This window comes from Haemaphysalis longicornis, unplaced genomic scaffold (assembly GCF_048455015.1).
Source record: "Haemaphysalis longicornis isolate Haplotype H1 unplaced genomic scaffold, Haemaphysalis longicornis Haplotype H1 scaffold_5, whole genome shotgun sequence".
Lineage (NCBI taxonomy): Eukaryota > Metazoa > Arthropoda > Arachnida > Ixodida > Ixodidae > Haemaphysalis > Haemaphysalis longicornis.
Genome location: NW_027526385.1, coordinates 185,876,091 through 185,896,839, shown reverse-complemented (window position 1 = coordinate 185,896,839; position 20,749 = coordinate 185,876,091). Strand labels below are relative to the sequence as shown.

The 20,749-nt window shown below is 46.3% G+C and overlaps 1 protein-coding gene across 1 annotated transcript in view; it reads left to right on the top strand.

The window, feature by feature from the left end:
* The window catches only part of LOC144139554 (uncharacterized), a 108,636-nt gene that overhangs the window by 73,203 nt on the left and 14,684 nt on the right, over positions 1 to 20,749 (top strand). The window contains exons 9-11 of the mRNA XM_077671859.1: positions 2,256 to 2,374; positions 15,256 to 15,294; positions 18,745 to 18,780. Coding sequence (XP_077527985.1) covers positions 2,256 to 2,374; positions 15,256 to 15,294; positions 18,745 to 18,780 — 194 coding nt within the window. The remainder of the gene's footprint in view (positions 1 to 2,255; positions 2,375 to 15,255; positions 15,295 to 18,744; positions 18,781 to 20,749) is intronic.

The window sequence follows — 20,749 nt, the reverse complement described above, 5'->3', positions numbered from 1 at the left end:
AAGATGGCCAATATATTATCAAGCAGCAAAATTATTCTTTAATTAAGAACATAAAGCCTAGGACGGCTTCGTTTGAGTATTTTGTTTATTTGAAGAAAGACGCGCCACCGCACCATACTCTTAAATATGTGTTGACTCATCCGATAACATAAACATCTATTACTATGCATGACGTGCCTCTTAAGACAACAAAAATTTTCTTTCTGCTTCACTATTCCGACTCTTCAAGCCAATTTCATGTTATTCCTTATTGTAGGGCTGTCTTCTACACAATGCCAACAAGCATTATGCTATACTGTTCGGGCAGCGTAGCCCCAGTATTCCCACCGCAACCCCCCCTACCGGTTATTTTTTAGAATCAAGTTTTCCTTGCGCTACCTAACGCATTTTTGTTATCTTGAATAGCGGGTTGCAGTGCAGTGCCTGCTTAAGAGTCTTAGCGTGGTACGATATGCATACTGAACTGCATTTTCAGTGCTGGTGGTTGTGGTGCCACTAAGATGGCTCTTACCGACTCAGCGGGATTGGCTAGAGAATGACGTTTTTTGCGAGAGAAAGAGACAAAGAGATAAGAGAGAATAAACGTGTTTGTTGCGAGAAGCAATGGGGATGAGTCCTCAGTATAAGACCCCTTCAGCATTCCCAGCCTCAGCAGCCCTCTACACCAGCAGGTGCTGGTCATTGAGGTCGGAGCTGGTCAGAACTACCTCCCTAACCTCCTAAGATGAAAGGCAGGGATTTCGCGAATGTAGTGGGGCGTGGGCGCCGCCCCCTAGCACATGAAAGAGAGTCCGGGAGGCTCCACAGAAGCAAGATAGCGGGGAATATACGGTGGAGTGCAATATACATGGCATTTAGTTGGATTAGCAAAGGTATGTGTTTGGAGTGCACGCAGCTGCCATTCCTCCTTGTTCAAGGTGCTGATGCGGTGCTGGATACAGGCTCTAGCGTTGCGTTATTTCGTGATACGTTATCAGCGGGGGTGGCCTCTCCTGCTCGCTTCCCGGGGCCGGCAAGACAACTCTCGGGCCAACGGGTGAGCGATAGCTTTGCCTGGGGCGGCAGAATGGGCGGGTGCCCATGTGATCATGATGGATCTGTCTCGTCGACGCTGGCAGATTATTTGGTGAGTTGTCCGGGAAATTCGGTCGCACGAAAAGTTACGGCTGGTTTGCTACGAATATGGGATGATTCTTTTGGCTTGAGTTGGTGCCGTGGCGAGAGCGATGGTCACTTCTTCCGGTTGTAAGGGGTCGTATACTGGTAGTGTAAGGCTGGTGACGTGTTCCTACGCCGGCATAATAGCAATGGCAGCCGTGGTTGCTTTACCGAAAGAAAATATATGCTAGCGCACCAAGCACGGTCCGTTCATTTTCACTAGCCTCCTCGTCCTTGATAGCCGGAGCAAAGGCACCTGTTTAGAGCGGCGAAGTAAGGGCGCTACAGGGGTCGCGCTATTAGCTTCAAGTAGATCGCAGGGCTAAAACTCCGCAGGTGGTAATGAGGAGCTAAATTTAAGATGTTTACGATGGGGTCATTACGAATGGCAGTCACGCTGAAGGGGCGGAAAGTATCTGTCGAGATATAAGCTGAGTGGATTTTCAATGCAGAATTAATTGTTTGCTGCAGCGTGAGAAACGAGCCCACCCCTGAGAAGGCAGCGGCTGGACCGCTACTTCAGGCCGGAACATACCACCATATCCCCACAGTCGTACGCTGCAATGACCCAGTGCTGTAATATCTCAAGTATAAACCGTAAGCAATTCCAAAACCCTCGTGAGGGCACAAAACGAGCTTGTTTTCCTCGCCTAGAAAAGAAATAAACTGAAACTGAAACTGAAACCTGCCCAATGCGGCCCCAAATTCGAACGTACTAAATATCCCCCGTACAGATTACATACCCTACGAGTACAATTCCCTTCGGTTTTCGCGAACACAGATGTTACCCAATCGACCTCACAAAGTTCAGGAAGGAACTAGGAACAACAGGTAAGGTTGTGACAAAACATTTATACTTTTGATGTGTATTCCGGATTCGTACCTTTGAACGTTCGCCTGGGGGTAAAGAAATATTGGCCCTAAGTAAAATTTATGAAACTTACGCATTGGTGCCATCGGGAATAGTAGTAATGCTATTTTAGCAGCTAATATTTTCTGCATTATAACATGACAGCTGCTGATTTAAAATATTTGTGAGGTCTGACTAATGTCTCTAATCTGCATTTCTCTCTTACTGTCACGTGCTATTTGTTCAGAGGCGAAGCAGTACCTGGAGGGCGGTCTTCAACACGTTAACATAAGTTCCGATAGTGCTTCCTTGAAGTACATGGACGAAGGAGTAGCTGTTCGGGTCCCAACCTATCTTGCGGAAAAGGTAAGATATAGATGATGTTTCACTAAGCCAAATAAGCATAATTTTTTTTACTGTGAATCAAGACCTTATTACTGCTATTTCTTCATTATCTCTGCATTGTTCCGTCTGATTCCTAGGATACGCCTATGCGTGTCGGCTTCACCAAAAAAAGTCATGGAATTTTGGTTAAATCAGTTTACTTTACTTTAAATGCGAAGGCCTGAAGATACCAAATAAGCATTTCGGTACAGCTACATCATAATGCCGTGCCTTTTATTCCTTCCTTTCCCATTTGTTATGACCTATTTCGACTGGATTCTTTTCTGCTTGTGCGCGGTCACGTCATTTTCTTAGCTTTTATTTCCCATGTTGCTCAAGCCGCCTGGCACATTGTACAGCCTCACTAGTATCTGGCTTGTGAGCGGCCAGTGCCTACTTCTGCCCACGCGCCACTACGTACAGGTGTCACGCAGTACGCACAACTATTCCGGTTTTATTTACAGTTATAAATTTTGTGATCCGGGACCAATAGTTTTTGGAGCTCCCGATTCTGGGCCAATCCCCACGTGTGCTTGTCCAACAAAAAAAGGAATAGCAACGAAAACGTTTTGTTCCACTGTAACCTGTAGGACCTAAGTAAAACATATGTGATTGAACGTATTATCAATGTATAAAGGTTGATTTTAAGGCATTTGGGGGTAGCCTTTAGAGCACTAAAAACAATTACTAGGATTGTGCTGTCGGAGAGCATCGGGATGCAACTGTGCAGACTCGGGTTCAAATCCCACCACATCTTTAATGTGTTTTGTGGTTTTTTACACCCGTCAAATTTTTCAGAACTAGACAAAAGCTGCGCTTTTTCACAGAGGAGGGGCCTTGAAGCTTTCGCCTTAAAAATGCTACCAACATCTATACCCTGGGGCCAGCTTTTGCCCACTAGTGCTTGCCAGAGAAGAGGGTTGAGAAAATTTTTATGACCTTGATCCCACAGAATTTTTTATAAAATCGTGCTCTCGTTGCTAACATATACTTTTTCGCGAATGTGAATTTATCGCTTATATCCGAATATAACATATTAAGTTCCAGCCACCCATTTTTCCCAAAAAGCGTACTACCATATGTGGGACTTCGCGCATAAGGAATCGCAAATTCCAAGTAAATTTTATATACTCCTAGCATCTAGTATGTTCGTGTGAGGAACGTTTTCGAACGTTTCCTGGTACCATTCCGAAGACCTCCACTAACGTCTCTAGTTCGTACTCTCTCCTGATAGTCTGCGGATTTCGAAAACCATACCCTCAGCGGATTGGTGGAAATGCTAGTCAGTGCAACAGCCACGTTTTGTGATCCCGCCACCATCATGCGGTAAAGATGCTCGCTGTGGGGGCCGAGACAGCCGTTTTTTCCAGTCATTGGCCACGTGGCTCACAGCATAGCTTCTCAAAGCAATCCTTATATCCGGTAAATACTATTTTACTCTTGCGTTCCCTCACGTCATGTCATCTTTTAGTGCAACGCAACGCAGTTAAGGTACATATCATCCTCACTTCATGCCAGGAACCTTCTCGGACATGAGGCTAGAGCACTTGCTCAAGCTTACACCCTACATGCCGGATATAAATGATGCCCTTTCAGTTTTTCTTGCGAATTCGCGAGCCTTCCTTGATATGCATTATCATTGCAAGCATTTCAGCGCCATAGCATGTGTACCTCTCAGGTGACGTTCAATCCACTGTGCATACCAGCTGGCTTTTATTTTATTGCCTTTGAAAATGGTGTAGACTGTATCACAAAATGAAAGAATGTGGCTGGCCGGTTGCCACAAATTGGGCTTGCCAATAATGGGGCATAAGAATTTGTGCGATTAATAGTTATATATTGAAACAAGCATAAAACAGTCAGCCGGAAAAAATAGTGTTAATGTTGCTTCGTCATCGGTGCATTGAACCAGCAGCGGCAATCGTAGCGGTGTTTTATCAAGACACTGGTTTCACTCTGGGACATAACTGCCGCTGCCTACTGAAGACGAAACACAAACACTTTACCGTACATAGAGCCACCGTCTGCACGCACTATTTGCTAAGTTTGTCCTTTTGCCTTTGAATAGAAACTTTGTATCGTTCTTCCGCCCATCGTGAGCACTTTGTTGAAATGGAGCCATGCTACCCAACTTAACTTTTTATACCAAAAAAACTGAAGATATTTGCATGGAAACTGTATACGGGTAGGTCAAGCCATCTGCCGGAAAGTGTAATACCTTAAAACCATTAAATTCACATGCGCGAAATAAACTCTGTGCAAGATGAACCCAGCCGAAAAAAGGAAATGGGACGTTTACCCACTGCTGTGGCTGAGTGGCTAAGGGGTTGCGCTGCAGAGCACGAGGACGCGGGTTCGATTCCCGGCCGCGGCGGCCGCTTCTCGATGGAGGCGAAAAGCAAAAACGCCCGTGTGTCTGTGATTTCGGCGCCCGATAAAAATCCCCAGGTGGTCAAAATAATCCGGTGCTCCCCACTACGGCGCGCCTCATCACCTGCGTTGCGTCGGCGCGTTAAACTCTACAATCAATCAATCGAAATGGGACGTTGGGGTTTCTAACAGTGAAACACACCACTGTCACGTGTTTGTGACGCAGTTGACCAGTAACAGAGATAAATAGAACACTCTCGCAACAGACTGCACGTCGGTACAAAGAACAACGCTGGGAGCACAGCGAAACTGCGACCATCGCTCACGCGTCAACAGCCATTCGGTGATAAAGCAACAGCGCGCCCCTACCACCGAGTGAACCCGTCGCCGTAGGTTTGATCCGGCCGCCCGGGACACCAAAACGGGCCGCGATGCCGAGTGCAAATGTTGAGGTGCCGGCAATCTGGCTGCGCGGGCAGAATAGCAGTCCCTTGTGTCGACTGCAATAGACTTCCTCAAGACGGCGATGACTCTGTGGTAGATGAAATGGAAAGTCGCGCTGGGTTTGTACAAGTGTACATCAGTGCCGACAACTTTCTTTGCTCCTGTTCAGTTCTTCTTGAAGCGGCCACGCGATATGGTCCAAGAAGCTATATAATCGGTAACTATAGACGTCGCCACATTCGACGCACCTGAAGATCTCAGAGGCTAGCCCACATTTAAAAAAAAGTGGCAGTGAGCCGCTTTTTCTGCCGGTGGTGTGACTAACACGACCACGCGCCTCCAGTCTCATTCCATAGGTTTTAGAGACAATAGCCGAGCTTGGGCTACCAGTAGGCTAAACTGTTTTTGTGTGTCTCTGCCTGTCATTCCATTGAGTTGTACGGAGAAAAGTTAAGATTCTTTGTAAATAAATATATATAAGCAAAACTTTTCCTAACAACAAATTTTAGCGTAATATACTATGCTTCTCAGGATTGTTAGGCACAGAGATATTACAGGGAATACAGACCAAACAGGAGTCCATACCAGATACTACAATGTGAGTACCCAAAAATAGACAAGGGCTGTGATAGTAAATTTAAAACCCGCGTTGAAAGCATAGTTTGCGCCACAAGTAAACGAGTTGCACTGTAGCGTTAGGGGGCACCGCAAGCCCAAGACTAACAAAATATTCCAGAAGATGTCACTCGAGCAGTGGGAATACGCAAAAATATTGAGTTATGCAGACTTCAATAGTGTTTATCATGGCAGGAGCAAGACAAGTAAACGGTAACAGCCTGAGAGGCGGAGGGGGTGGGGAGGAAGCAGAGCAATTACGTGAGGGGTAGCAAAACATCGTTGTCCTTACCCGACATTTGCAGTGAATCCAGGTAATACGCAGCCACTTTTTTGTTCCCCCACCGGTGGTTACAATCTATCTCTTCCGTTCTTTACTACTGCATCTTCATCGCGGTGAAAGCAGTATAAAATTGTCTTGCCGAGAGAACGCAGTGCTGAGTAATCAAAGAACCAGTCTCCGTGTAGTAGGCTGAGTTCGGGCTTAACCTGCTCACATTGAGCGAAGTTCTAGCAACGAAATCGGTACAATTCCGCTAGGTGAATGTGGACCGTTAGCACAGATGTTGGTGAGTTATGGTTGGTCGAAAACTTCCGCTCGGACTGCGCCTTCGCTTCAGAGAAGCGTTCTGTGAGCTTGTGAGTTGGCTTTACTCTGCAGCCAACAATATGCGAAAGCCAGCTCGTACAGGGGAAGCATATATATCAATCTCCTGCAAGTCGGCTTCACTTTTGTGCGCAGGTACGCTTCTGGGAAGGCATGTTCGGGGGCGATATTTCTCAATTTTTATTAGAATATGAAGTGCGGGAAAAACCAAAACGACAGGCCAAAGGACCATGTTATAGTGAGGCGGAACAGAGTAGGTTTTATCGTCCTGCGGCAAAACCAGGGGAGTTGGACCGCGAGAGCTCCGCTGTAAATATGGTGAACGCTGCCCGGTGCCGGCCGGCGGGCCTTCCTGGTGACGACAAGCGGGCGATGGGGGTTGGCGATATCGGTCTGCTAGCGCCCGATACAGGCAGAAGGCTTACATGTACGGCCACCAACGTGATATCGAATTAGCGTAGTTGGCGAGCGATTATCAGGAGAGCACACTCTGGCATGACGACGAAAATCCGTGGGCCCAACTAAATGCTGAATACTTTGGGAGTAAAGAACGGCGATGGGATAGATACGATACAGACGAAAACTTGGAGGCCCACTAGAAGGGTTCAACCTAAATTTAGGATGACTCAGCGAGCAATGGAACGGAAGATGATAGGTGTAAGGATAAGCGACAGGGAGGAGTGGGTCAGGGAACAAACGCGTGTTAAAGAGACACTGAAGTGATTTGTAAACATTGCAAGATTACTAGCGCAAAATGTAGTCCAAAGTCCATAGGCCACGTTTTTAAACTCTGAGTGCGTTTACGCGAATTTAGTGAGTAGGAAAATGAATTCTAAAATGATGCCCTACTCTCTGCATACTCGCCCATTTTCTGTGGCCTTTTTTTGTGACGTCAGGAACAAATGAGTTGGCTTGACTGCGTTACTGCTCGGCACGCCGACCTTCCCACAGAGTCAGTCGGCCAAGCGTTTAGTCGGCCGGCCGCCGAGGGGTCGTCGCAATTCGTTCGCTCATTCGAAACTAAGCCACGACACGTTTGTGAATCGAACAATTTGCCTTTCTTCACTTTGTTAGTTGTTAGACTGTATCAAGCTCCAAGTCCAGGTCACTCCACACAAGCGCTGCACAAGGGCACATGCGATGTTTCGCTGACTGGTACGCTAGTAGTAAAAGCTAAGGCCACTTGAAGGCGGGAGAAGTGTCAGCAAAGTCAATATAGGTACTAAGGAAATAAAATCAACTGAACCTTTTACCGTACAGCATAAAACTAGGGAGCAGGAAGCACTTTTTTGCGCTGGGTGAACAAGCACAGCGGGCAGCAGCACTACCACACATATGCGAACGCTTTTCTGTCTGACAAATGCAATTGCAAGACACGAGATATTGTGGAAATTAGGGGGAAGCTTACTGCACGAGCGCTATACGACGAATAGTCAACTATGCTGTTTAAAATGCTTAAACTAAACAAAATTGTAAGCTGGTTATACATTATATACCTTCTATTTACCGGACCTTATCTTATATTTACTTTGTCGGAGAGCTCTGGCACAGGTCCGAGTGGACTGGGGGCGCTAGATATGTTGCAAGTCGGAAGTTCGATTCCCCTAGGGTACATTTTTCAGTAAGTTGATTTTTTTGGTTTTCGGCATATGTTTTCTATATACTTAGTTCACCATTTTTGGGCCCTGACGTTCCCTTCTCCACGAGCGAGTTCGCAGAGAGCGCGCAGACAGACACTTTTGCGCTAGCTAGTTCTCTTTGCGGGGCTGTTGCCGTAAGCACCGACTGTTTGCGAGCAGTGGGCACAGGCCAGAATGAGCAGACGCTTAGCTTGGTGGGAACACGCTTTTTACGATGAAGGCATGAGTGAGCCAAGCACCACATATAGGGGAAAGCGCATGGCATTTGAGTGTCTGCGGTGACGCGGAGGGCGTTCATCCACTGCGTCGGCCTCGGCTAGTGATTGCTACGATTCTAAGATGTCCGGGGAGACTTTTCTGACGCATTTTACAGCCGACAGCGTGACAGAAGCGTGGTATGGCGATTATTGAGATATCGAGAATGCCCATCCAACGATAACGTCGGATGTCAATCATGTTGTTTTACAGAACCGAAAGCGAAACTTGTTTAAATGCAAATCTTGGACATCGTCCAATCACGGTGAACCTCTTCCCGACGTCACCGCCTTTAGTTGGTGCGGCCGCCGCCGACAGCGCATGGTAGTTTTTCTCCTTTCGGGCTTTATAAAATGATTACCGCCATATCAATTGGATAAACGATGAAAAGTGTGTTAATTTGAGCGAGTCTAAGCAGTGCAAGCAAAAACGTGAGCTTCCCCAATTCACGTCAGTGTCTCTTTAAGGACATATTAGTAGAAATTCACTACAAGACATCTACGTGGGCAGGGCATGTAATCCGAAGGCAGGATAATTTTGGTTATAAGGGTAACAGAGTGAATCCCTAGAGAAGGCTAACTTGGCAGGGGGGGGTGGCAGAAAATTAGGGGGACAGATAAGATCAAGAAGTTGGCGGTGATAAATTGGTCGCACTTAGCACAGGACCGGAATAATAGAAAATCTATGGTGGAGGTGGAGGAGGTAGCCTTTATTGTGCCAGGAATACTCTACGTCAAGTGGGGGAAGGAGGAGTAGAAGGGTGGGGGTTTGTAACTTGGGACATCTTAACTGCGTACAGTTCGACCCAAAACAGGTAGCTTCCTTGAGAAGGCTGGAGAGGCTGCGTCGGGTGAGGAGGGCAGGCTCACGACTTTAAACTACTCGCGCTAGACCGCTTTTCAGAGGAAAATGTGCAATTAAAGCCAGCATGGAGGGTTCCAGTGTTCGAGGGTCGATGTAAAGAGAGGTTATATTTGGAGGGGGCTTGAAGTTTCTGCAGCGCGCAAACTTTGGGCAGTGCCAAATTAGGTGCTGGAGATTGGCGGGCTGGGGGAGGCGCAGAAGGAACATTGAGGTGGTAAAGACGGGGTGTACCATTAACGGAAGGTCTCATGCGTAAAGCTAGCATTGGTAAAATATGTTTACGAAAATTTCGTCTGATCTTGGGAGCGAGGGCAGGGCGGATAAAAAGCCAGTTGGAGTCAAGGGCCTTGAGGCGGTCTTTTTTTCCTTTTTGTAACGTAGAAGCTGTATTACTGGTGGTAATGTTTTAGTAGGTGGAGGAGCCAGGTCGGGTAGCAGGGGAGGACTAGAGGTTATACACTCCCGCGCAGCCAAGTGGGCTTCCTGGTTCGCCGGTGATGACTCCTCGTGTCCAGGTGACCAGTCGATGCGAACATGAATGCCGCTAGATTTCAGGATGGAGATCTGATGAATGATTTTGTTGGCGATAGTATTGGTCGACGTGGGACATTTTAGAATCTGTAGGGTTTGGAAAGGGTCCGTCAGGATGCGTATCTGGGAAGGCACGGAGGAGTGAAAGCCAAACATGAGGTAGTCCATGGCTTGAATGATAGCATGGAGTTCCAGTTCGAGGATGGCAGCACATGGAATATTAAGGGATCATTTGCCTTGGATGAAAAAAAACCAGGTGAAGCCCATGCGGTTCCAACTAGCGCAGGAGAAATGCTCACGTCGGTGTAAATGTCGATTTCGCGGGGGATTTTACTGTTTCGGAGAGCGTTGATGCGGGCAGCGTGGACGGGCTGGCGTTACACGGGACGGGATGGGTGGGCGTAGAGTCCATGACAGAAGGGCGGCTCCACGGAGCGAGAGGCAATGGGATGTCGGGGGGTTCTGGTGCCTTGAGGTTGTCCCAGGCGATGATAGAGACACCCTGATGAGTTATTGTGCTCTTATGAAGGGATTGATTCACTTGCTCTTTAATTATATTTTCCAATGGGGGAAGAGCAACTGCAGCTTGCAAGTTCTCCAGACGAGTATGTTTTGGTAGTCCACTGATGGTGTGAAGGGTGGCTCAGAGCAGGTGTTGAAGCGTTCTCATGGCCGTTTTTTTGAGGTCTTAGGTTTGGGCTGCGTACGTTATGGTACCAATTGCGAAAGCGGGTGCTAAAGTTTGCGTTGCCTTCAGGCTTGCTCCACCAGATTTGTTCGAGTGGCGGTGTATGGCATGTTCAATTGTTATTCATTTAGCTTTCAGTTGCTGTAACCATATTGAGGGACCGTTTTTGTGTGCGATAGGGATTCCGAGTAGTCGTACGGGTTGTAAACTAGCGGTTAAAGGAGTACCGGCGAGAGAAAGAGTTGGAAAGTTATAGTGCGGATGGGTTTTGTGGCCAAATACAGGTAAGAATTTGTTTTTTCGGGGGCCAATTGGAGACCAAGAGAGGCCAAGGAGTATTCAAGGCTATTTGCGGCGGCTTGGAGTTCGGTTTGCATGTCTTCGTAGCATAAAACGTCGGCAGATTCAGTCCATATGGTTACATCGTCTGCATATATTGTGAATCGTGCAGCAGAGTAACGTTCGGGATTTCGAGTGACCCTCACCATGGCGAGGTTAAATAGTATCGGGGAAAGTATGGATCCCTGAGGTTCCCCGCGGTCAAGGGAGTACGTGCGAGTAATCCAGCCTGGGTGAGATCCTTGAAGTCGTATTGGCCGAGCGTTTAGAAAATTGGGGATCCAGATTTGTGCCCGCGTGCTTGGGTAGCCGTGCGCCACTTCCTCTAGTATGGCGGATTTGTTGACGCGATCAAAAGCCTTGCGTAGGTCAACTCTTAGGATCAATTCGGGTGGAGAGTGGTTGTGATAGGAGCCATTTATCAATCGACGTAATAGCCAAAGGCTATTGTGAGTGCTGAGGTTAGGGCGGAAGCCAGTCTGCGCAGGGTAAAAGTATGGTTTGACTTATTCAAGGTAATGGGTGATACGGGTATTGATTAGCATTTCAATGAGTTTGCAGAAAACAGGAGTAAGAGACATGGGTCGGAGGTTGGTGAGGTCAGTTGGGCCGGTACCAGGCTTCTTGGGTTTGGGAATAGGGAAGATGAGATTGAGCTTAGGATGCTCAGTAACTTCACCAGTTTCCCATCAGCGATTAAATTGGCCAAGTAAGGCAACCAGAACAGGTTTTGGCAAGTTGCGGAGGTGTTTTCAGGTCACACTGTCATGTCCAGGGGCAGATTTTTGTTTACCTTGGTGAATGGCCGTGTAAAGTTCATTGAAGGTGAAGGGAAGGTCGAGATCGTCCTGTGGCGATGAAATGCGTATCTGTGGAACAGGAGGAGGGGAATGGAGTTGGGCGTGGGATAAGAAAGCCATAATAATATCATGTGCAACGGTTGCTGGGTCTTTTGTGAGAGTGAGAGGAGCAAATAGTGGAAGTCCCTGTTTTTTCTTAAGTCCAAGACTTTGGTGAATTTTCCAGAGAGCCCGTAGGCCTTTTCCATGACCAAGTGTGGCACAGAGATCATTCCAGTGGTTATTGGAAAGGCAACGTTGATATGACGTGATGAGTTTATACTGGCGGCGGATGCGGACAAGTATTGTATGACGTTTGCCGGTAGAGCGGTACAGTTGTGTGAGATAGCGCACTTTTTTCCAGATGTTTGTGAGGTGGGCATAGAGATCTGGTGTGTCGGAAGAGCACTGGAGTTCTTCGGGGGCTGCTCGGGAACAAGTTCGAATAAGATTCGCAAAATTGTAGAAGGAGGCAGTGGGTTCTTTTTAATCGATATAGTCGCGGAAGATGTCCCAGGCTAGTCGTGGTAGTGTTTGCTTGGTGCGCGTCTTGTTGCCACTAAACGTTATAAGGAGGGTGAAGTGGTCTCTACCCCACGTTGTAAAGTAGGGGGACCAAGTTTTGATGAGATTGGGCGTTGCCCAAGTGAGGTCGGGTGTGGTGGCTTCCTGATCTTTATGAAGGCCAATTCTTGTATTTTGGAAAGGTTCATTGATAAGAATGAAATTGTGGAGATTTATGGTGTCTGCGAGAGAGCTTCCTCGAGAAGAGGTGCGGTTGTAACCCCATTTGGGTGAGGGGCGTTGAAGTCACCACAAATGAGTATTGAAATGTTTGGGTGACGGGTAACGAGAGCCGGGATCCAGGCAAACTCGCAGGAATGTGAGGAACTGTCGATAGGTTTGTAGTAGGCTGAGACGAGAATAATTTTGCGGCTAGAAGGGAGGCTTGTGAGAAGTGCAACGAATTCGTGATTACAGGACGAGAACTCAGGCAGGATGACGGGAGAGGTAGCGATGGGGACTGTACAAGAACGGCGTCATATCCTGGTGTAAGAATTGATTTTACTTTGGACCTACCGCGCATTACTTGCGTGATATATGGGTTCGTATGTGCAACATAGCCGGGGAGACTTGGAGTTCCGTGTGTTTCTTCGAGGAGAATACAGGAAGGTTGGGACAGTTTACCCTTCATCAGTAAAGCCGTGGGTTGGTGCTGAAAGCTGCAGAAGTTCCACTGTAGTGGAGTTCCTGGGGCAGTCATGAAACAATCTGCGGACGTGGAGGTGGGATCTTTCTCGGGGGCTTTTGGTTGGGTCAACGGGTGGAAGGTGAGTAATGACTTGTAGAAGTTTTCGTAGTTGATTCACCTGGGTGTCGATATAGGTATACTTATTTTTGCAATTTTCCTATCGAGGGAGTCCTTCTTGATGTATGTCGGTACATATAGTTTGCTTTACTCGAGAAAGTTGGGGGTCCAGTTTGGATTTGGAGGTAGGAGTGCGTTTAGTACTTGGGCTTCGAGTGCGTCTTGTGGACGAAGGGGTCGTCGATGTGGACGGCTGGGAGGAGGGTGGTTGAGAGAGGTGGTTGAGAGGAGAGTGGGAGTCTGGGTTGTTGGGCTCATTTAAGTTCCATGATTTCGGCCTTGAGTTGCTTATTTTCCGCACGAAGGGCATTTAGTTGAGCACGAATATGTGTCATATTGTTGTCAGAGTTTTTGGACTGAGAATTACTTTTGGGCTCGTTTGTAATGGTTTGCATAGTGGGAAGACGAGAGAATGAAATATCTTTTTGCTGCACACAACCCACCCAAGAGATGTCATTGGTGCGGTTCTTGGAAGGGGGCTTGTTTGGTGGCGTGGGAACTGTTCCAGGGCCGGTTGGGTTCAGTGAAATGTGGTCCAACTCATCGCAAACAACGCAGTAGATGGTGGGTCCACAGTTTGTTGTGTCGGGACACATTTTCCCACACTTGCGACAAACGTTGGCGCAGGACAATGTCAAGACATATGCCCGATGTGGTGGCAGTTGTAACATACTGTTCGACGTGATTGGTTTGGCGACACTTTGATTATGGCCATATAGGACTTTACCTCTTTTGGGAGATAGGGACAGTCGAACGTTAAGACTGCTCTATTAGAATGGCCAAGGCTGTGGCATGCTATGATTTTGGGTTGTTTGCAGTGGATCCATTTCAAAATCTTTTCATTGGTTTCATTGGGCTCAACTTCAATAACACCTCTGGACGTATTGGCCCGATAGGGGGACAGCTTGATTTCAATTGGAATGGTGACTGACAATCCGCTGTAGAGGAAATGTAACTGAGTGGCTGATAAAAGACGTTGCATGTGGGAATCGTCGTACACTGTGATTTAAAGGCAGTTGCCGAGTGTGTCGCGCCGGTGGGAAGCTAGTTCGGCAAGGTAAGGGTTTGGTGCAGTTGCCTCAATTAGATGGGCCAGGGTATGTTTGGGAATCTCAGTGACACTGATTTTAGCCGGCTGTCTGAGCACGAGCAGAGAGTGTGGCCTACTCACCCGATCAGTTTTGTTCACGGTTCTGCTGGTGGAAGAGGTTGGCCGAGTCCACGAAGCACGATCATTGAGAGGTCCGTTTTGAGAGTCTGTTTCTGGGTAGTTCAGGGGTGCATCAACTGAGCTGGGAACCTTCGGCCGGAACCCTGAGGGAACCCTCGATGCTTGGCAGGAGAGTCGTTCGCACATCGTCAAGGCAAACTGACCATGCTGGCTTTGCCTTCTGGTACCGTTACCGGCATAGCCGTAACACAATTTGTAACAGTAATAATTGCGGTACCTAGCCTTTGCCGAAAGCCCGAACTTGGCCAAAGCGGCAACAGGGTAGCTATTATCTGCATTCACAGAGTGTGTACTTTAAATTTGGTGAACTGATAGGGGGGTTGCGCTGGACGTAGTACGGAGAGTGGCAGCGGAAAAAAGCGTTCACTTTTGCGTCAAGAAAGCGCCACGCCACCGTATACGCCACCTTCAAATCAAATTATACGCTTTTTGCGTTAGCTGTGTTCGTTATACGTTCCCGCGTAACCCCTCGGTGATGGTATACCAACTAGCCCGATACAAAGTTTTACTGTAATATTTCGGTTCTCGTGCAAACATTTTGGTAGCCTGAGTTGTGCAATAACATTGTAGCAGCGCGTAGTTCTCTGCCTGGAGCAAATTTAGTTCTATTTTGCTGCTGTTAGGCTCCAAATCTACATATACCCCATGACGAGCACAGCAGTGGAGAGCCCGGGCATAAACCGCGTGCCGACTACTCAACACGCTGTTTTCGGTTCACGCCTCAATCCGAAAAAAAGCCAATACAGCTTCGACTGAACTGGTGTACTCGTATTGAAAAGCATAAAAACACAATTAGTGAGCCACCGTGGCATGTCGACCACTATATGGACGCTTCCCAGAGCTTACAGCGAACGCGAGCACCGTAGTACTTAAGCTAGCTAACACATTGACTTGTCCCTAAGAATAATCTTAGTCGTTTGCACAAAAAACCTACATCCATAGACGCTCAAAAATGAAAATAGGTTCTGCGTAGAGTGACCCCGTTCCTCAAAACACTGCCAGCAATTATATCTTTTTATTTGTATTTGTTGTGCACAACTGCATTACTGCTCTTGTTTGCTATCTTTACAGTGCTCCCTTGAAGCGGTTCATCACTGCGGCAACAAAACGGTGAGATCTCTTTTCAACTACACTGTGATAAAATTTATCAGTCCTTTTTGAAAGTATCAGTCCCGTGTCGCGATTGAACAATAAAGAGCGTATGTCAGCAACAGTGTACAAGGAAAGTTTTCAGACGCAAATCTCCAGAAAAAAATGAAACCATAGCTGGCAGTGTTGCCAACACTTTTGCGAAGCTGGCATCTCAGCTCTCAGACAGCTGTTGAACGGAAGAATGTAGGTGAAGGCTAACTGAGCCTATGCTTTGTAGACAGACGATGGTGGTATAGAAAGTACATACAAAATTTCAATTCAGGCAAAAAAAGATAAGAGCAACAAGCAGCTGCTAAGACGAGACCTGTCGAGTAGAGCGCTAAGATCACAAGGAATGGAACGCAAGGTGTGATAGTGGTGTGCAGCAAAACGCGTCTAGCCGGCCGATAAAGCCAGAGCAAGGAGTTATCGCCGGGGCCAGCCACAGGTTCACGGAGACCACAATGACATACTGCCGTATTATTAAAAATTAACCGAGAAATATTCCTTTTATTGTTATCCCAACCCTTCTTATAGGCATTCAGTGCTGTCCTGATAACACAATGAGCCCGCGGGAATCCCGGGGCTCACAAAAACAATTTTAATACAATAGTAGCCCATGAGCAATGGTTTTGTTACTGCAACGAATGCACTTCTTAACTGTTATACCATTGCCGTCGTCGTCATCATCATCAACGTCGTCGCCGCTCATCATAATAATCATCATCATCATCATCCTATCTACGCCATTGTAGCGCAAAGGCCTCACCCAAAGATCTAGATTTAAGCCGGTCCTGTGCTAACTGCGACCAATTTATCCCAGCAAACTTCTTGATCTCATCTGGCTTCTAATCCTCTCTCACCCCCTGGCAAGCTTGCGTTCTTTCGGAATCCACTGCGTCACCCTTAGGGACCAATGGTTATGTTGCCTTCGCGTTACATGCCCTGCTCACACCCATTACTTCTTAATTTCTACTAATATTTTCCTCACGCGCGTTTATGCTTTGTTCCACTGCGCTGTCTTCTTGTCCCTAATGTTAAACCTGCACTCTAAGAAATCAGTGCAAGTGGGCCTCACGACAACGCCCCAGAACGACCATTCAGCGAGCTTAAACGTGCGAATTTGGCTGGCGAATAGCGAGGCACAGCATGCGAATATAGCAAAAACAAGCATCTGCGCTGGACAACTGCGCAAGGCGTGCGTGTGCGCTGCTGTCATAGCGCAGATCCTAGTTTTTACTTTAATTGCACGCTGGGCCTCGTCAATCGCCAAATTCGCAAATTTAAGCACGCTGAATGGTCGTTCTTGGGCGTTGTCGTGAAGCTCACCTGCGCCGATTTCTTAGAGAGTATCGTCTTCCGTTCCATATTTCGCTGAGTCGGCTTCAATTTAGGTTAAACCGTTTGGTGAGCCTTTAAGTTTGTACCCTGTAGGTGAGTACTGGTAAGATACAGCTGTCATTCACTTTCTTCTTTAGGGACTCTTATACCTTGTCTCTTTATCTCTTGAGTAAATCATTTGAGGCAAACGTGGCGGTTTTTAAGATTATGTCAACGACTAGAAATTCTGCGCCGCGCTGTTCGTGGTTGCCTGACTCCGACTGTTCGTTGCCCTTTCTTTACGTGCTTTTGGTGCGCGCAGGTTTGCCATTGCGGTGTAAGCTCAGGTGATAGGAACCAATGTGGCCAATTCGACAACCAGTATTCCTATTGGATGCCTATTTTCCATCCACACGTGGGCTACCACCGCCTCGGGCATGATTGTCGTATGAGCGACACGAACGCTAAACACACTATTATACTGGATAGGAGCAAGCGGAAGCCAGGCAGCTCTCTCAATTAAAACCCTGAAAAGTAGCCTGTGCCAACTGAGTCACAAAACTCGAAAAATAAAAGCCGTTCCACTCAATTTGAAAGCTGTCGGAAGTGCAGAGCAGTGATTCGCCCTAATGGGCTGTACCACCGTTACCCGCTTACTGCTAGCACCCCATGCAAATCAAATTTGGGGTCGTTGCAGTGTTCGCGCGCCCCCTGCCTGAAACTGCGCCAGATGGAGTTCTGTTCGAGGTGGACCAGTTTCGTGGCTCATGGGGAGCCGTGCTGCGCAAGCGCGAGGATTGGGTTGAATTGCATTATATTGGATTGTTTTTGTATTGGATTGGATTTGGTTTGGGTTTGGATTTGAATTGGATAATAAGCAGCAGTAAGCATGATAATCACCTAATTCTATACAACCAGGAAAGCTAAGAATAACCAGCTGAACCTTAGCTCACGCTACGTATTACCTGGCCTAGCCGAGCTAAGCCACTACTAAGCGCCAGCGGTACACGAGTTTCGAGCGCTTATGACTACATAAAGCGCTTGGTTTTTTAAGCCTCTGGGTTACGCCGCGGTAAAGGGACCGTGACGGGCTACACCGCAACGCCATGGCGATATGGTTAGTTTGAGTGAGCGAGCTAGGACGACAAGGCGAAAGCCTAACTTAAAAGAATAAGGGGCAGAACTTAAAAATTTCACTAACACTAGAGTACATAAACTACAAAACTGCAGCGTTTAACTGGACAATAAAGCTTCCACACCCACATCGCAAGAATGCAATTGTACTTTTGCACCTTTTTGGTGCGTGCAGCTAGGTGAAAGCGAGAATACATAGCTGCATATGCGATCAGAACGCCGACCAAAATATTTTCGAAACAGTGGAGCAGCGAACACGTGCAATGTGACATTAAGATAGGAAATTGATCAAGCAAAACATAGGGATGCAGAAAGCGGTACATAAAACTTCGTTAGAGAGAACACCTGGTGGAGGAACATCCTTTATATAATAATCCTTTATATAACAGAGAGTGGTTATACAATAGAAAATCACGTGGTACCACGCATCGCGGTGCAATATGATATTTTATATTCGGAAGACAACGAACACCTTTGTGAAATCTCAAGGTTGCAATATGAATGACCGAGAAGTACCACAAACGCGTGCTGATTAACACAAAATGATTATAATGCCAGTTTAAATAAAAGCAGAGGAGAATATAGCATAAGACAACAGCCTACTACAATGAATTATATGCAATTCAGTCGTGCTGTTAACAGTGGGCTGAATAAAACCAACAACGTATTACATTCAATTGCTAATAATTCTGTGACGTGGTACACGTCGACACAGCAGTTAGGCGGTATAGTCATTAGCAGAGAAATTACAGCTTCATGCAATAAAAAACTTATGGATCTTTAAAACCATCTGTACGTTTTTGTCAAGGTCATGTTTGTAAGTGGATTTTAGTAATGTTTTTATGTGCACTCCGTCGTCATGAGAACAATCTAACCACTCCCAAAACCTATTTACACGGAACACGCATTCTGGATGCATCGATGTGATTATTTGCTGTTTTCTTAGTGAAATGTTACATTGTTTTTCCATTTCAGATGTCATATTCAGCGCACCTTGTTTCCAGTGTGTTGGTAAGAAACGCAAAGTCATATTTATTTTCTCATTTTACCGTTTTCGTTTATAGACAACCAATGTTGGGACATTTTTTTCATTTCCATATGGTAAAAGTCTTTGAAACATTACATACAGTGACACGGTTGGGAGCAGGGACATAATTGCACAAATTAAGCAAGAGTAATGAATTACACAATGCAGCTAATCCCTGCCCGGAAATATGATTGCTTCTATTTTCGTTAAATTTCGAAATGCATTGTTATATATACATCACTGTTTGGTCAACGTTAGCATGCAGATTTAAAAGTGTATTTGTTTCACAAGTTGTTTTGTGATTAATCTTATACGCAATAAACCAAACAAATATGTAAATCGTTGTTTAGGTCGGCGCAACAGTAACTCTGACTTCCTTCAAATTGTTCTAATAGGACAATGTTCCCTAGATGTTTTGTAGGTCCACACTTCCCAATCGTCCATCAGTGTTCCCCTTCCCCCTGATGCACGGGTCGTCTTTGGGTGATTACCCGTACTGTGTACTCGATTTCTGTCTTGTTTCTGTATGCATCTTCGCAATGTTCTTTATTTGGAAGAAGCCTACAAACGTTTTGCACGATTTTTATTTCTAGAAACCTTAAAATGCATGGCCGCTTGTTAGGTAGAGCCACTTCAAGCACGAGCGGACAAACTAACAAAATTTTGGTAAAAAAAGTTTCGGAGTCAAACGTCTTTACGCAGACATTTCAAGCGACTGCTCAGCGTACTTACTTCAATATTGTCAGTATCGTTTTATCAGTTATCACCTATCCTACGAGTATTGCAATATTGCACAATTTGGTAGTTTTGTACATCCGCTTTGTTGAACAGGCACGGGCCATCCCACTTCTTAGTAGAAGCAGAAACGTAGACATCCCCAGACTGACCGGAAGTACTTTAGAGAAGCCGGCCTTCTTCTTTGCCAACCAACACTTGTCCTCTTAAGAATCAGTTACTTCAACTTTCTTCCCATTGGTTGCGGCGTCACATTTCCGATTACCCAACGAATTTAAACACTTATAGATAACTGGCAGCCGCAATAGCGTTGGAGTAATGGGCCCCTCTCTGGGTCTAGACTCTTGGATTCGAATACTACCACAGGTAAATAAATAAAATTGCATTTCGAAGCCCAACAATTGGATTTGATCACGGGAACCAAACATCTCTGAGATATTTGATGTCAAATGTATTATTCTCTATATTTTTTATATTTCTGCCTTCTGCATTGATTGGTATCGTCTTTTGTTGACGGCAGACAAAACGTCGGACCTTTAGCATTGTGAAGAATTATTTTCTCTATACAAAAGTCCGCGTCCGAAGCTGGCTAAACCAAATTGTCTACCAAGCACTTACCACGCATTTGAATATTTTGGGAAGCAGTAAAAGTGTCACAGATATTGCAACGATGATTCCATTTTGTGGCCCAAGCTCCCGCGTAGATATGAAATGTCCATGCCCTTATCAATCCTTGCGAAAAACGTGATAAAATATCCCTCACTAAAAATCTAAAACCATCTGTGTTTATTTCAACAACGTTGCTTTCGCCTACGAAAGTCAGATTGTTAGGTTACCTTACATTTTGTATTCAGCTACAGTTTTTCAAGAGGTTACCTCGTAGCGTAGTGCTCCGTAGCAACATTGGCTATTTCGGCGGGACGGAGGCTGTTTATTTAAAAAAATGGTTCTCCATGTATAGGCCTGTCAGCGCACATGGCGCACCGCTCTCGAGAGTAGTGCTTCCAAAAATGATGTTGAATTAAAACGATACAGCAATTACTTCGTGGTGGACGCCCGAAAACGAGCTGCTGCTCGTGGGAATCAACAAGAAACGTTAATAAATATACGGCAATAAAGGTTGCCGTAAAGTGACCACGAATAGGAGGAAGGCGCGCTTGGTCAAATGACGTTTGTTTACTACCTGTTCGGCATGCAGAGTATGATATGCCTCTGCAT